Source organism: Tachyglossus aculeatus, chromosome 15 (assembly GCF_015852505.1).
Source record: "Tachyglossus aculeatus isolate mTacAcu1 chromosome 15, mTacAcu1.pri, whole genome shotgun sequence".
Classification (NCBI taxonomy): Eukaryota; Metazoa; Chordata; class Mammalia; order Monotremata; family Tachyglossidae; genus Tachyglossus; species Tachyglossus aculeatus.
Window position 1 is genome coordinate 25,266,251 of NC_052080.1, and position 17,389 is coordinate 25,283,639.

At 45.3% G+C, this 17,389-nt stretch overlaps 1 protein-coding gene across 4 annotated transcripts in view; it reads left to right on the top strand.

The window, feature by feature from the left end:
- MMD (monocyte to macrophage differentiation associated) overlaps positions 1-13,251 on the top strand; it is a 67,581-nt gene extending 54,330 nt beyond the window's left edge. For all 4 annotated transcript variants that reach the window (XM_038757384.1, XM_038757382.1, XM_038757381.1 and 1 more), the window contains exons 4-7: positions 1,900-1,974; positions 4,045-4,146; positions 5,278-5,347; positions 11,354-13,251. In XM_038757384.1, the coding sequence (XP_038613312.1) occupies positions 1,900-1,974; positions 4,045-4,146; positions 5,278-5,347; positions 11,354-11,554 (448 nt within the window). In that variant the 3' untranslated portion in view covers positions 11,555-13,251. The remainder of the gene's footprint in view (positions 1-1,899; positions 1,975-4,044; positions 4,147-5,277; positions 5,348-11,353) is intronic.
- Positions 13,252-17,389: the final 4,138 nt, after the last annotated feature.

Consider the following 17,389-nt stretch of genomic DNA (forward strand, 5'->3'; position numbering starts at 1 on the left):
GGCGGTGCATAGAGATAAGACTCCTGATTGTCAATCAGTCAGTGGTATCTGTTGGATGCTTACAGTGTACTGAGCACTGTACTAAGTGCTTGGGAGAGTATAGCGCAGTAGACAGGATCCCTGCCCTCAACGAACATTCAGTCTCTTAGGGGAGACAGGCAGTAAAACATGACAGATAGGGAAAGTGGCAAGTTACTCCATTATGTTTCCATCGTGGATGGTAACACCTTGGCCAGCAATGGACTCTCCGGCTTCAAACCTCCATCGTGGAGAGATGCTCCTTGGTTTATTGAAGGCATATCTCCTCCAAGAGACCTTCCCTAAGCCCTCTTTTCCGTTTATTCAACTCCCTTCTGTCATCTATGCACTCGCTCCCTTTATTCAAGCGCTTAGTACAGTGCTCTGCACACAATAAGCGCTCAATAAATACGATTGATTGATTGATTCATCCCTTGAAGCCCCATAATATTTATGTACATATCTGTAATTTACTTATATTAATATCTCCCCCTCTGAGAGAGAATGTGAGCAGGGAATGTGTCCATTTATTGTTAAATTGTACTCTCCCAAACGCTTAGTTTCAGTGCTCTACACACAGTAAGCGCTCAATAAATACCATTGAATGGTTTCCCTGCAAGCTCATTGCTTTCAAGGCCTTAGCTAGACAAGTATCCGAGACCCCGGGTAAAACCTGACAGATTAGAACCTGGTCCAGTCAATCAATCAAGGGTATTTATGGAGTGCTTTCTAAGTGCAGAGCATTGTACTAAGCACTTGGGAGAATACAGTACAACAGAATTAGCAGAAACTTTCCCTGCCTGTAATTAAGCGTTCAATAAATACGATTGAATGAATGAATGAATGAGTTTACAGTCTCAACAGGGGCTAGAACCTAGAAATACTGTTCCTCCTAAATTTGGAAAACTGTAAGGGAAAACTTCTTGTCTCTCCACAAGGTAGCTCTGCCATACGTGCAGTGGAATGACCCTGGTTCTGGTAACCTGGGTTCTAGTCCTGATTCTGGACTAATGGTATTAAGTGCTTACTGTGTGCCAGGCACTGTACTAAGCGCTTGGGAAGTACAAGTCGGCATCAGTCAATCGTATTTACCGAGTGCTTACTGTTCATTCATTCATTCATTCAATCGTATTTATTGAGCGCTTACTGTGTGCAGAACACTGTACTAAGCACTTGGGAAGTACAAGTTAGCAACATATACAGTCCCTACCCAACAACGGGCTCACAGTCTAGAAGGGGGAGACAGACAACAAAACAAAATATATTTAACAAAATAAAATAAATAAAATAGCACTGTACGAAGCGCATAGGGAAGTACATTATAACAATATAACAGGTACATTCCCTGCCCACAGTGAGCTTACAGTCTAGAGGGGGACACAAACATCAGTATAAATAAATAAATTACAGATATGTACATAAGCACCGTGGGGCTGGGAGGGGGCGAGTCAGGGTGACGCAAAAGGGAGTTGAAAAAGAGGAAAAGAGGGTTCCTTGGAGGAGATGTGCCTCCAATAAAACCTTGAACAGCGGGGAGAGTAATGGTCTATAATCAATTCCTCCAGTGTCAGCACCGAGCCACACCTGTCCCTTCCGGATAGGGAACTCCATCGTCTTCCCGAGCTGCGCGGACCATTTCTGAGTTATCCCCAAGGCAGCTGATGGCTTTCAATTGCTTCACGGCCAGTGAAGCTTTAAAATGTGCTGGCATGAAACTTAAATCGCAACGGCTCTTAGCATGTCTTTAGCGTCAACCAGCCTTGAGAGCCTCTCTCACAGCTGTCCGAAAATAGAAAATGCAACATGGGGGGCGGGGGAAGGGTGGGAATTCTTTATTTTGATGTGAGTACATACGCCTGAATAACTTCTCTCACCCACCAGGACAATGGAGCAGTGTTTCCACATGTGTGACAGAATGGTGATCTATTTTTTCATTGCAGCTTCCTATGCACCATGGTAAGCAGTGGCTTTATTTCTCAGAGTGCAGCGTGCAGGCTGTAGTGGTTTGGGATGCTGGGGTTTTATATTTCTGTGTTCTTTTCTTATTTAAGAGTCACTGGGCTAGCTCGGTCTGTCACCAGGACATCAATGTACAGTGCTCTGCACATAGTAGGCGCTCAATAAATACGATTGATGATCAATGAACCCACGAGCCCAGAGGCAGCCAGGTTTGCTTCCCGTTGATCCGGAAGCGACACAGCCAGGTTTGTTTCCTGAAGCACCCTTTCAGAGGGGTCAGGGCAGTCATTTTGCGGACACCGCTGCACTGCACTAAACCCAGTAGCCTGAAAGCATTGATGCGTCTCCCAAAGTGTCTGCTTCATCACTGGGGAGAGACGAAAACTGAGCTCAGTGTCCCAATCCAAGACTTGGCCTTCAGAGTTGCTGTTATCATTCATCCATTCATTCATTTGTATTTATTGAGTGCTTACTGTGTGCAAAGCAATGTACTAAGCGCTTGGGAGAGTACAGCACAACCATAAGAAGACACATTCTCTGCCCACAGTGAGCTTATAGTCTCGTCGGGATTGGTTTCAAGAGGTATCTCGCTCTCCAGTCATCCCTCGGACAGTGGTAGTAGTAATAATAATAATAATAATAATAATAGCATTTAGTAAGTGCTTACTATGTGCCAAGCAATGTTCTAAGTGCTGGGGAGGTTACAAGGTGATCGGGTTGTCCCACGGGGGGCTCACAGTCTTAATCCCATTTTCGAGATGACGTAACTGAGGCACAGAGAAGTTGAGTGACGTGCCCCAAGTCACACAGCTAACAATTGGCGGAGCTGGGATGGCCAGAGGTTGCCTGAATTTGCTTTCTGGGCACAAAGTACTGTATTGGTGCTTTGGATTTGAGTTTTCTTGAGTCTACTGAAGAAATGAAGGGAAGTGTTGCCATGGCCAGAGAAAGCCGTCACCTTCGTTCTTCTATCCACTTTTGAGGGGGCGGTGTAGCTGAAACTGTATCCCCCTCCTCGTCAACGACCCCTCTCTATTGGATTTTATTGAAGACCCTCTGGGAACTTTCCACCCTTTCCACAATGTTACCAGAACACAAGGAGGCAGGTAGGCGCGTTTTCCCCTCTGGGAAAGAGACAAGCTCACAGGGTACGGCCAGCTCAAAATCGCGCCCCACCTCCCACTTCCCATTCATGGAAGTGGGCGCCAGGAACCAGTTGGCAAACAGCGTGGTCTAGTGGATAGAACACGGGCCTGGGAGTTGGAAGGAACTGGGTTCTAATCTCGGCTCCGCCACTTGCCTGCTGTGTGACTTTAGGCAAGAGCTAGCTCTCTTCCTCCCTTCAAGGCCCTGCTGAGAGCTCACCTCCTCCAGGAGGCCTTCCCAGACTGAGCCCCTTCCTTCCTCTCCCCCTCGTCCCCCTCTCCGTCCCCCCCATCTTACCTCCTTCCCTTCCCCACAGCACCTGTATATATGTATATATGTTTGTACATATTTATTACTCTATTTTACTTGTACATATCTATTCTATTTATTTTATTTTGTTAGTATGTTTGGTTTTTTTTTTTTTTCTCTGTCTCCCTCTTTTAGACTGTGAGCCCAGTGTTGGGTAGGGACTGTATATGTTGCCAATTTGTACTTCCCAAGCACTTAATACCGTGCTGTGCACATAGTAAGCGCTCAATAAATATGATTGATTGATTTAGGCAAGTCACTTCACTTCTCTGGGCCTCAGTTACTTCATCTGTAAAATGGCTTAGGACTGTGAACAGGAACTGTGAATAGGACAGGAACTGTGTCCAACACTTAGTAGAATGCCTGGCACATAGTAAACCCTTAGCAAGAACCACAATTATTATTATTAAAACCCCGTTTGGGCCTGACGTGAAGATTGGCTTACAAATCTGGATTCCCCCTCTTGTCTTGGAAAACGAAAAGTGATTCCACTTGCATTCAGCGGGCAGGAGGGTGGTGTTCCCCCTGACTGCCTCGGTAGATGGAGGTGAGTCGAGGGCGTCTTTCCCACTCCGTGACGGCGGCTGCTTCATTTCACCTCTCGTTTTTTAGGCTGAACCTCCGAGAGCTGGGACCCCTCGCCTCGCACATGCGGTGGTTTATCTGGCTCATGGCTGCCGGCGGGACAGTTTACGTGTTTCTCTACCACGAAAAGTAAGAGCTGATTCCCCGAGCGTAGTTATCATTCCTGACCGACTAAAAGCCACCGTGACCTGTTCTCTCTTCCTCTTGGAAACTTAGTGCAGTGCTCTGCACACAGTAAGCGCTCAATAAATACGACTGATTGATTGGGAACTGAACCAGCCCGCCTGCTCTCTGAGAGTGACTTGAAATCCAAACTACAATAAAAGTACCTTTTCTCACTTGGGAGCAAACACCCCATCGTTTTCGGGGAGAAATAAGTATGATCGTAGGTGCTGTGTGTCCACTTACTGGTAAGAAAAGATCATGGACAGAGCACGGGCCTGGGACTCAGAAGGACCCGGGTTCCAATCCTGACTCTGACACATGTCTGCTGGGTGACCTTGGGTAAGTCATTTCACTTCTCTGGGCCTCATTTACCTCATCTGTAAAATAACAATGATAGTATTTGTTAAGCGCCGGGGGGGATACAAGGTAATCGCGTTGTCCCACATGGAGCTCACAGTCTTCATTCCCTTTTTACAGATGAGGTAACTGAGGCACAGAGAAGTCAAGTGACTTGCTCAAAGTCACAGAGCTGACAATCAATCAATCAATCGTATTTATTGAGTGCTTACTGTGTGCAGAGCACTGTACTAAGCGCTTGGGAAGTACAAGTTGGCAACATATAGAGACAGTCCCTACCCAACAGTGGGCTCACAGTCTAAAAGGGGGAGACAGAGAACAAAAGCAAACATACTAACAAAATAAAATAAATAGAATAGATATGTACAAGTAAAATAGAGTAATAAATATGTACAAACATATATACAGTGGCAGAGCCGGGATTAAAATGGGGATTAAGAGTCTGAGCCCCATGTGGAACAAGGACAATGCCCACCCTGATGAAATTGTGTCTACCCCAGCAATTAGAACAGTGCTTGGCACACAGTAAGTGCTTAACAAGTACCATAATTATTATTATTATTCTGGGAGAAACACCAGCCGTCAATCTTGAGGGGTTTTTGCTGGGGACTGTTTGTGGGCCCCCGTACGGGCAGTGCTTCCTACCAAATTAACCAGAACTCTCGATCCTTTTCTGAAAAAAATTCATCCAGTTGGCAGCCCCGTGCATTTCACTTTGTTTGTACCTTATCTCTCCAGGTATAAGGTGGTCGAGCTCCTTTTCTACCTGACCATGGGGTTTTCTCCTGCTGTCGTCGTGACATCAATGGTATGAAATGTGACGGTTCTCATAGAGAAGCAGCATGGCTCACTGGAAAGAGCATGGGCTTTGGAGTCAGAGATCATGGGTTCAAATCCCGACTCCACCAATTGTCAGCTGTGTGACTTTGGGCAAGTCACTTAACTTCTCTGGGCCTCAGTTGCCTCATCTGTAAAACGGGGATTAAGACTGTGAGCCCCCCGTGGGACAACCTGATCACCTTGTCACCTCCTCAGCGCTTAGAACAGTGCTTTGCACATTGTAAGCGCTTAATAAATGCCATCATTATTATTATTATTATAGAGAGCTCTGTGTTTGCTCCTTCACCGCCAGCTCAGGCATTCTTTTTCACCAGGTGGCAAGCTCCTTGGGAGCAGGGATCATTTTTGCTACCTCCATTTTACGGACTCAAAGTCTTAGTTTAGTGTTCTGCACTCACTGATGTTAATGGAATCGGTTAAGTGCTCATTCGATGCCGAGAACTGGGATGGATGTCTGTTTATTGTTATATTGTACTTTCCCACGGAGTTAGTCCAGTGCTTTGCACATAGTAAGTGCTCAAGAAAACTGATTGAATGAATGAAAGAGAATCAGAATAGCGGACACAGTCCCTATCCCACACTGAGCTACTGGTCTAAGAGAGTGGGAGACTGGGGATTTCATCCCCATTTCACTGTTGAGTCACCTGAGGTACAGAGAAGTTCCGTAACTTGCCCAACGTCACAGAGCGGGTAGCGGGCAGAGCCGGGACGAGAACCCACGACTCTCAGCCGAGGGCTCTTGCCGCCAGGCTGTGCAGCCCCACCGTGGATCCGTGTCCTCTCTGTGTCTCTCCTGGAGACTTGGGATTTCTGTTTCCATCGAGGGATTTGAGGAAGGGTTAAGCTGAGAGTGTGCCCGCAGCGAAGTGGGGCAGTGGGTCTAAAACTCAGCCAAGTCTTTCATTTTCTGACCTCGGTGGGAAATCTGCACACAAGGACGTATGAACCTCTTTGTGATCACTGGAGATGTTGTGAGCGCCTTTCTAAAGGAGTCCATTACTCCTCTCACCACCACTGCAAAGAAACAGCCCTGGCCTGCTCAGCTATCCCAGGACGGGGTTGGTGCGGGGAAACCTGGTGGTCTCAGGATAATTACAAGGAACCATGTGGCCCGAGGTCCGCAGCCTCCAGGGATTTGAGGCAAGTGGGATTAGAGAAGCAGCGTGGCTCAGTGGAAAGAGCCCGGGCTTTGGAGTCAGAGGTCATGGGTGCAAATCCCGGCTCTGCCAATTTTCAGCTCTGTGACTTTGGGCAAGTCACTTAACTTCTCTGTGCCTCAGTTACCTCATCTGGAACATGGGGATTAAGACTATGAGCCCCACGTGGGACAACCTTGATTACCGTGTATCCCCCCCAACGCTTAGAACAACGTTTGGCACATAGTAAGCCCTTAACAAATACCGACGTTATTATTATTAAATGGCTTTACCCAGCTTGCTGCTTACCTATTTAGAGATAAGCAGTGGGGGAGACCTGGCATTGTAAGGAGAAGATAGTGATGAAATAATAATAATAATAATTATGGTATTTTTTAAGCATTTACTATGTGCCAAGCACTGTTCTAAACGCTGGGGTAGATACAAGATGAGCAGGTTGTTCCAAGTTGGGCTCACAATCTTAATCCTTATTTTATAGATGAGGTAACTGAGGCCCAGAGAAGTGAAATGTCTTGCCCAAGGTCACTCAGCAGACAATTGGCGGAGCTGGGATGGCATCACCCCAATTATTATTTATTTATTATAAAATAAAAATGTTTGAGTTATTAAAATTTAATCTTTATTTGAATATTTAAAAAACCCTGTAGAACAGCTTTACATATGGGCTGAAGTCGTCCAAAGCTATCTACCTCTAATGGGGTAATTCTGTGGCATTATACCCTCCCAAGTGCTTACTACAGTGCTCTGCACATAGTAAGTACTCAATAATAATAATAATAATAATGGCATTTATTAAGCACTTACTATGTGCCAAGCACTGTTCTAAGCGCTGGGGAGGTTACAAGGTGATCAAGTTGTCCCACGGGGGGCTCACAGTCTTCATCCCCATTTTACAGATGAGGTCACTGGTGCCCAGAGGCTCTAAGTGACTTGCCCAAAGTCACACAGCTGACAATTGGCGGAGCAGAGATTTGAACCCATGACTTCTCACTCCAAAGCCCGTGCTCTTTCCACTGAGCCACGCTGCTTCTCTGCAATAGATGACTTTGATTGGATAGCCCAGACACTGGCTTTAATTTGGGTTATTGAAAAGCCCCCAATGAACACTTAAGTCTTCTCCTGTCCTGCAAAACAAATCCCAAGCCCCTCCAAAGGATTCCCGGCTTTAAAACGGACAGAGTGAGAATGTTTTGAAAAGGAAGCCTACTTGTCTCTGAGGTGTAAACGTGTGTGTCGTGTTTGGGTCACGACATCAGAAACTGACTCAGTGGGACAAATCCGCTCTGGGTTCTATCGGGGCCAGCCTTCGAAGGAGAAAGAAAGGCCAACTTCTGCCAGGTGGTGATGAATTGGGTGGTGGGACATTCTGGGTAAATCAAAATCATATATACCTGTATATATGTTTGTACATATTTATTACTCTATTTATTTTACTTGTACATGTCTATTCTATTTATTTTATTTTGTTAGTATGTTTGGTTTTGTTCTCTGTCTCCCCCTTTTAGACTGTGAGCCCACTGTTGGGTAGGGACTGTATATGTTGCCAACTTGTACTTCCCAAGCGCTTAGTACAGTGCTCTGCACACAGTAAGCGCTCAATAAATGCGATTGATTGATTGATTGATTGAGAGGAGCAGTAGAGTGGTCCGGCAGTGAGGCTGTGTCCGTGATTGAGGGGTACTCTGAGTCCGTGAGGATATGGCCCTTGGCTGGCTTTTCTTTGCCCCTGGCCATGTTGGAGGGTCTTGCTCGGACCCCAGGAGTGAAGAGGGGAAAGGCGTGACCCACCTTCAGCAGGATGTACTGTGGAGTTGTGTTTGCGGTCGTGGTCGTGGTTGGCGCTGAGCCATCCACGCTCACATGTCTTGCGAGACTGCTGGTGGGGAGAATGGGTAGAATTTGTGGTCACAGAACAGAATCTCACTGAGCTCCTGCACGCCCCCGCCCAACTTCATTCGTAAACCACCCCTGAGTGTGACACTGAGGGGCCTAAGAAGTATCCGGGGTTTTACTGTAATTATTATGTCTGTTAAGCACTTATTTTATTATTATTATTAACATAATAATAATAATAATGGCATTTATTAAGCGCTTACTATGTGCAAAGGACTGTTCTAAGCCCTGGGGAGGTTACAAGGTGATCAGGTTGTCCCACAGGGGGCTCACAGTCTTAATCCCCATATTACAGATGAGGGAACTGAGGCACAGAGAAGTTAAGTTTAGAGAAGCAGCGTGGCTCAGTGGAAAGAGCCCGGGCTTTGGAGTCAGAGGTCATGGGTTCAAATCCCGGCTCCGCCACTTGTCAGCTGTGTGACTTTGGGCAAGTCACTTAACTTCTCCGTGCCTCAATTACCTCATCTGTAAAATGGGGATTAAGTCTGTGAGTCCCACGTGGGACAAGATTACTTTGTATCTACCCCAGCACTTAGAACAGTGCTTTGCACATAGTAAGCACTTAATAAATGTCATTATTATTATTATTAAGTGACTTGTCCAAAGTCACACAGCTGACAGAGCTGAGATTTGAACCCATGACCTCTGACTCCAAAGCCCGTGCTTTTCCACTGAGCCACGCGACTTCTTATTTTGTGCAAGCACTGTTTTAAGTGCCAGAGTAGATGCAAGTGGGATCATCAGCCACAGTCCCTGTCCCATGTGGGGCTCAGAGTCTAAGTAGGAGGGGGAACGGGTATTGAATTCCCATTTTATAGATAAGGAAGCTGAGGCCCAGAGAAGTGAAGTGACTTGCCCAAGATCACACAGCAGGCGAGGAGTGAAGCTGGGATCAGAGCTCGGGTCCTCTGCCTTGCAAGCCCGAGCTCTTTCCACTGAGCCATGCTACTCCTTGGTTTTTGCTTTTCCCCTGGATTATGCAAGGAGTAGAAACATCTAGCAAGGCTGAAATTGCTCTTGTGAGCCAAAACAAAATTTGGTGCTCCTGATTTAGGCCCAGCAATGAAAAACTATCCAACTTGAACAGAGTCAAATCCATACTCTGGATCTACCAGCTTCCTCCTGTCGTTAGCATGAACAGTCCAGTCGAGGAGGCGTGAAGTGAATAATAGTAGCATTTACTGAGCACCTACTGGATGCTAGAGAGAAAGCCTCTTGTGGGGAGGGAATGTCACTCGATTATTTTCTACCTCCCAAACAGGCAAGACAAAAGTAAAAATATACAGCTAGAGAGGTCAAAACAAAGGAGGATGCACATATTATTAAATTGTGGTATTTGTTAAAGTCTTACTATGTGCCAGGCACTGTTTTGAGTGCTGCGGTAGATAAGCAGGTAATCGGGTTGGATACGGTCTTTGTCCCACATAGGGCTCACAGTCTTAATCCCCATTTTACAGATGAGGGAACTGAAGCACAGAGAAATGAAGTGACTTGCCCAAGGTCACACAGCAGACAAGTGGCAGAGCTGGGATTAAAACCCATTTTCTTCTGACTCACTAATCCACAGTGCTTCTCCCGTATAGCTCTATATCCGAGCTGAGGAGGTGTAAATGAGTTCCCAAGGGGTAGAGTTGGCCGCCCTTTCCTCTCCATGCAAACCGCTGCCTTGCTGGTTCAATCTCTCATCCTATCCCGACTGGATTACTGCATCGGCCTCCTCTCTGATCTCCCATCCTCCTTGCTCTCCCCACCTGATTCTATACTTCACTGTGCTGCCCGGATTATCTTTGTGCAGAAACGCTCTGGGCATGTTACTCCCCTCCTCAAAAATCTCCAGTGGCTGCCTGTCAATCTACGAATCAGGCAAAAACTCACTCTCGGCTTCAAGGCTGTCCATCACCTCACCCCCTCCTTCCTCACCTCCCTTCTCTCCTTCTCCAGCCCAGCCCGCACCCTCCGCTCCTCTGCCGCTAATCTCACTGTACCTCATTCTCTCCTGTTCCGCCGTCAACCCCCGGCCCACGTCCTTCCCCTGGCCTGGAATGAATGCCCTCCCTCCACACATCCGCCAAGCTAGCTCTCTTCCTCCCTTCAAAGCCCTACTGAGAGCTCACCTCCTCCAAGAGGCCTTCCCAGACGGAGCCCGCTTTTTCCTCTCCTCCTCCCCATCCACCCTGTCCTACTTCCCTCTTCACAGCACCTGTATATATATATTTGTACAGATTTATTACTCTATTACCTGTACATATATACTATTTATTTTGTTAATGCTGTGCATATAGCTTTAACTAATAATAACAATAATAATGGCATTTATTAAGCACTTACTATGTGCAAAGCACTGTTCTGAGCACTGGGGAAGTTACATGGTGATCAGGTTGTCCCAAGGGGGCTCACAGTCTTAATCCCCATTTTACAGAAGAGGTAACTGAGGCCCAGAGAAGTGAAGTGACTTGCCCAAAGTCACACGGCTGACAAGTAGCGGAGCCGGAATCTGAACCCATGACCTCTGCCTCCAAAGCCCGGGCTCTTTCCATTAATTCTATTTGTTCTGACGATTTTGACGCCTGTCCACCTGTTTTGTTGTCTGTCTCCCCCTTCTAGACTGTGAGCCCGTTGTTGGGTAGGGACCGTCTCTATATGTGAGCCCACTGTTGGGTAGGGACTATCTCTATATGTTACCAATTTGTACTTCCCAAGCGCTTAGTACAGTGCTTTGCACACAGTAAGCGCTCAATAAATACGATTGATGATGGTGTTACCGACTTGTACTTCCCAAGCACTTGGTACAGTGCTCAGCACACCGTAAGCGCTCAATAAATGTGATTGAATGAATGAATTGCTTTGTGAACTCTGGGGGCTTAGACATCGGGATGGTCGGGCGGGGGCTCACTCTTCTGACCTCATCTCTTTCTACCCAACAGAGTAACACTGAGGGCCTCGAGGAGCTGGCCTGGGGGGGGCTGATCTACTGTCTGGGGGTTGTGTTCTTCAAGAGCGACGGCATCATCCCCTTCGCGCACGCCATCTGGCACCTGTTCGTGGCCACGGCTGCCGCCGTCCATTACTATGCCATCTGGAAATACTTGTACCTGAATTCCTCCGACATCATCCGACACTTATGACGCCGTCGGGGCCTGGGCTCCCAACCGGGGTGCTCTCCCTTTGGGAAGCGGGGCTGGGGAGACCGGGTTAGGGTGTGGAGATCCCTGCCCCCGCCTAGGAAAACCGAGACCCTGACATGGGGAGGTGTCTATGGATCTGTGACTCTGGACCCAAGCTTCTCCTATGGGCGGGAGAATGGGGCTCCCAAACAGACGGTCCATTTCATCCCATGGCCCCAAGGAATCTGTAGAGCCCGCCGACTGATGTTTACAAACCATGGTTTTGTATCCTACTTTAATTTTTCAGGTTTTCCTAGTGGATGTGAGTTTTTTGTGTGTGGTTTTTTTTTTCCCCCTCTAAACCACTGAGCTGACTCGTGAAGTCCAGTGCAATCGTCGTGAAGATTTTGTTTTTGTTTTTGAATTGATTTCTACCATTTTTCCTTTAGCTGTGAGAAACCAGAATCATGGATGCAAATGGAACTACCAGGCCACTTTTTTAAACCATGTTTCATGTGGACAAAGTACGGTTATTCATTAATGGTAATTTTTTGGGGGGCGGGGGGGGTTGTAGTTTTTTGTTAAGTGTTTCACTGAAAACATATCTATGCAGCCGTCATTCATGCACACTGCGAAGACGAGCAATGAACAGCTAACATTCCACCTACTGACAAGCATACCTCTTCCAACGATTTTACTCCAAGCAGAGTAATTGCCAATTTTTAAGAACTACGGATTTCGCCACTTTCCTGCCGAGTTGTATCTCGAACAACATCGCTTGACCTGACGTGGTTTTTCCAGCAAGGGAGAGCAAGTGCTTTTCCTGGAGACCGCGTTCACCCTCCCCTCCTCCCCTCGTGGCTTTGCTTCGGAAACGCTTCGAAGGATGGGTGGATCATGCCTTGATCATGAATTGGCCAGCCATGTTACGCTGGAGGGAATGGGACGGTTATCTTAGCGTGTGGACGCCTCACGTCATGTGGCATGATTGGGACTTGTGTGGGTGCGATTTGAGGTGCTTTTGAAATCACACGATGGGACGCTTGGGTTCCCACGGCTTCCCCCTCGGCCCAGTGACACCTGCTTCCTTTGTCGTGTTGACCGTTTCCCTGCTCAGAGCCGCTGCGGGGTGTCTACCGCTTGCCCGATGTCCCGATCGACTCTCCGGGTCTTATATTAAGATCGAAGCTCTCCCCCAGCTTGATCGATGCCTGATTTTGGGGTGGATCTTTTTTTAAAAAAAACAAAAAACAAACTTGTTGCCTTCAGGACTGATTTCAGATGTAGTGTTTTTCCCAGCAGGAGTGTCAGTCACTCTAGATTCACAAGTGTTGAGACTTTTTGCAATTTGGGGACGCGGGGGTTGGGGAGGAGTGAATTTTGTGAGGTTTTTAATGTCAGGGTCTAGAATTCTGGATACTGTATGAATTTTGTGGAGAAGGATGAGCAGAAGTTGGTAACACAACCACACTTCTAGCCCAGGCTGCTCTTCTCCAGATTCACGGTCGAATCGAAACCAGACAGACCGCCTTCTCAGAACGCCTGTCCTTCGGACGTCTGGACGCCTGTTTCTTTTTAACATGTGTGTCGTTTTCACGTATTAACTCTTTTAATGTATCAATCCATTCAAATGCCACAGTGTAAAAACAGAAAAAAACCCACTAAAACGGATGCGAACTTCTGCTGTGACTTAGAATAAAGCCCGACCTCGGATTCGATCGGTTCTCTAAGGTGAAGATTTTTTTTTTTTCGGTTTTGATCTTGAGCCAGTCCGGAGGACAAGGGTGGAGGGGCATGGAGGGGATCGTGAAATCATCAGGGAAGAAAGGAAGAATGGGAGGGAGAGAAAAAGAGATAAGGGGGAAAGGTCCCGCACTTCTTCCCTCATCTACCCTCTCTTCTTCGCCTTTTTTCTCTCCTTTCCCTCCTCTTATTCCTCCCCCACCCCTAAAGAAATTTTACTGTCATTAGTCCTCGCTTGCACCGTCCTCCCCTGAACTTGCTATAGACCATGAATATCTTAATTAGAAAGAACAAGGCTGTTCATGATATTGTGGCCACGGGACCACATGATCCAAGTGAGATGCATGAACGTAGGCCTTTCTCATGAGCCCTTGGTTGTGTTCATCATCCTCTATCTGTCCGAATTCCTGACAGAATGGTTTATTTTATGAAACTGACACCTTAGGGTGTCCCGTTCCTTTAGGCGATAGACAATGGTATCTCTTGGGTTTGTACTGGGTGCGGAGCTCTGAACAAGGCACCCGGGAGAGCGGTCCCCAAGGATGAGGCAAAGCTCCTGCCCGCAGGGAGCTTCCACTATAACATATTTATTACTCTATTTATTTATTTATTTATTTTACTTGTACATTTCTATCCTATTTATTTTATTTTGTTGCTATGTTTGGTTCTGTTCTCTGTCTCCCCCTTTTAGACTGTGAGCCCACTGTTGGGTAGGGACTGTCTCTATGTGTTGCCAATTTGTACTTCCCAAGCGCTTAGTACAGTACTCTGCACATAGTAAGCGCTCAATAAATACGATTGATTGATTGATTGATTGATTCCACTCTACCGGGCAGAAGGAAGGATGGATGGAGGTGGGCAGGTAGGCGTCATACATACAGTGGGAGCTGGAGGGGAAAGCTGGTACAACAGTAACGGCAGAACAGAGTGGAGTGATGAGTAGATCACCCAATGTAAATCAATGTGTCTAGACGTGCCAAAGGTGGTTGTGGGGGTGATGACATCCGCACGGTGGAATTAATTGATTGAGAAGCAGTGTGACTCAGTGGAAAAAGCCCGGGCTTTGGAGTCAGAGGTCGCGGGTTCATATCCTGACTCCACCGCTTGTCAGCTGTGTGACTTCGGGCAAGTCACTTAACTTCTCAACTGTGAGCCCGCTGTTGGGTAGGGACTGTCTCTATATGTTGCCAACTTGGACTTCCCAAGCGCTTAGTACAGTGCTCGGCTCACAGTAAGCGCTCAATAAATAAGATTGATGCTCGGTGCCTCGGTTACCTCAACCGTAAAATGGGGATTAAGACCGTGAGCCCGCTGTTGGGTAGGGACCGTCTCTATATGTTGCCAGCTTGTACTTCCCAAGCACTTAGTACAGTGCTCTGCACACAGTAAGCGCTCAATAAATACGAATGAATGAATGAAAAGACTGTGAGCCCCACGTGGGACAACCTGATCACCTTGTAACCTCTCCAGCACTTAAAACAGTTCCTTGCACATAGTAAGCGCTTAATAAATCCATTATTATTAATTATTGATGCTCCCTAGTACCATTGATTGAAGACTTCAATCAATCAATCAATCATATTTATTGAACGCTTACTGTGTGCAGAGCACTGTACTAAGCGCTTGGGAAGTACAAGTTGGCAACATAGAGACAGTCCCTACCCAACAGTGGGCTCACAGTCTGAAAGGGGGAGTCAGAGAACAAAACCAAATATACTAATAAAATAAAATAAATAGAACAGATGTGTACAAGTAAAATAGAGTAATAAATATGTACAGACATATATACATATATAGGTGATGATATATATAGATGATGATATATAGATGATGATGATAAAAGGGGGAGACAGAGAACAAAACCAAATATACTAACAAAATAAAATAAATAGAATAGGTATGTACAAGTAAAATAAATAAATAGAGTAATAAATATGTACAGACATATATACATATATACAGGTGTTGTGGGGAAGGGAAGGATGTAAGGGGGGGATGGAGAGGGGCGAGGGGGGTAGGGAGGAGGTGGAATTTTAGTTGGCTTGGAAGGTGGAGAGACCTCTGGGCTGGGGGATTTGAAAAAGGGCAAGAGGACCAGGCAGAGACACTCACTACACACTTTGAGAAGCCTTCCCTAATTGTGTATGCGTGTGTTTCTATAATTCTCTTTGTTCAGATGATTTTGACACCTGGCTCCATGCTTTGTTTTGTTGTCCGTCTCCCCCTTCTGGACTGTGAGCCCGTTGTTGGGTAGGGACCGTCTCTCTGTGTGGCCGACTTGGACTTCCCAAGCGCTTAGTACAGTGCTCTGCACACAGTAAACGCTCAATAAATGCGATTTAATGTGTGTTAGCGTTGCTGCCTATGCGGTGAAACGTGCTTGTATGGCCACGGGATGCCACCAGGGGGCGCTGACAGCCAGGTCAGCTTCTTCAAGCTCTGCCTTGGTTGTAATAATCAATCAATCAATCGTATTTATTGAGCGCTTACTGTGTGCAGAGCACTGTACTAAACGCTTGGGAAGTCCAAGTTGGCAACATAGAGAGACAGTCCCTACCCAATAGTGGGCTCACAGTCTAAAAATTAGTAATAATTACGGTATTTGGAAAGTGCTTACTCTTTGCCAGGCCCTGTTCTAAGGGCTGGGATAGATACAAGAAAATTGGGCTATTAATGGTAATAATAATCATCATCATGGTATTTAAGCACTTACTATGTGCCAAACGCCATTCTGAGCTCTGGGGTAGATACAAGCAAATCAGGTTATTAATAATAATAATTATTATGGTGTTAAGCGCTTACTATGTGCCTAGAATTGTTCTAGGCACTGGGGTAGATACAAGCAAATCAGGTTATTTTTATTAATAATAAGAATTAATAATAATAACAATGTTTAAGCACTTACTATGTGCCAAACACCATTCTAAGCGCTGGGGTAGATAACAAGCAATTGGGTTATTAACAGTGATGATAATAATAATAGTGTTAAGCACTTACTATGTGCCAAGCACCATTCTAAGTGCTGGGGTAGATAACAAGCAATTGGGTTATTAACAATGATAATAATAATAATAGTGTTAAGCACTTACTGTGTGTCAAGCACCATTCTAAGCACTGGAGTAGATACAAGCAAATTGGGTTATTAATAATAATCATTATTGTATTAAGTGCTTATTGTGTGCCTAGAACTGTTCTAGGCACTGGGGTAGATACAAGCAAATCAGGTTATTAATAATAATAATAACAATAATAATAATAATAATGTTTAAGCACTTACTATGTGCCAAACACCATTCTAAGCACTTGGGTAGATAGCAAGCAATTGGGTTATTAACAATAATAATAATAATAATAGTGTTAAGCACTTACTATGTGCCAAGCACCGTTTTAAGTGCTGAAGTATGTACAAGAAAATTGGGTTATTAATAATAATTATTATTATGGTATTAAGTGCTTACTATGTGCCTAGAATTGTTCTAGGCACTGGGGTAGATACAAGCAAATCAGGTTATTAATAATAATAATAATAATGTTTAAGCACTTACTATGTGCCAAACACCATTCGAAGTGCTGGGATAGATACAAGCAATTGGGTTATTAACAATAATAATAATAATAATAATAATAATAATAGTGTTAAGCACTTACTATGTGCCAATCACCATTGTAAGCACTGGAGTAGGTACAAGCAAATTGGGTTATTAATAATAATGATTATGGTATTAAGTGCTTACTATGTGCCTAGAATTGTTCTAGGCACTGGGGTAGATACAAGCAAATCAGGTTATTATTATTATTAATAATAATAGTAATAATAATAATGTTTAAGCACTTACTATGTGCCAAACACCATTCTAAGAGCTGGGGTAGATACAAGCAATTGGGTTATTAACAACAACAACAACAACAATAATAATAATAGTGTTAAGCGCTTACTGTGTGCCAAGCCCCGTTTTAAGCGCTGGAGTAGATACAAGAAAATTGGGTTATTAATAATTATTATTATTATGATACTAAGTGCTTACTGTGTGCCAAGCATTTTGCTAAGCACTGGGGTAGATACAAGCAAGTCAGGTTAATAATAATAATAATAATAATAATAATAATAATAAT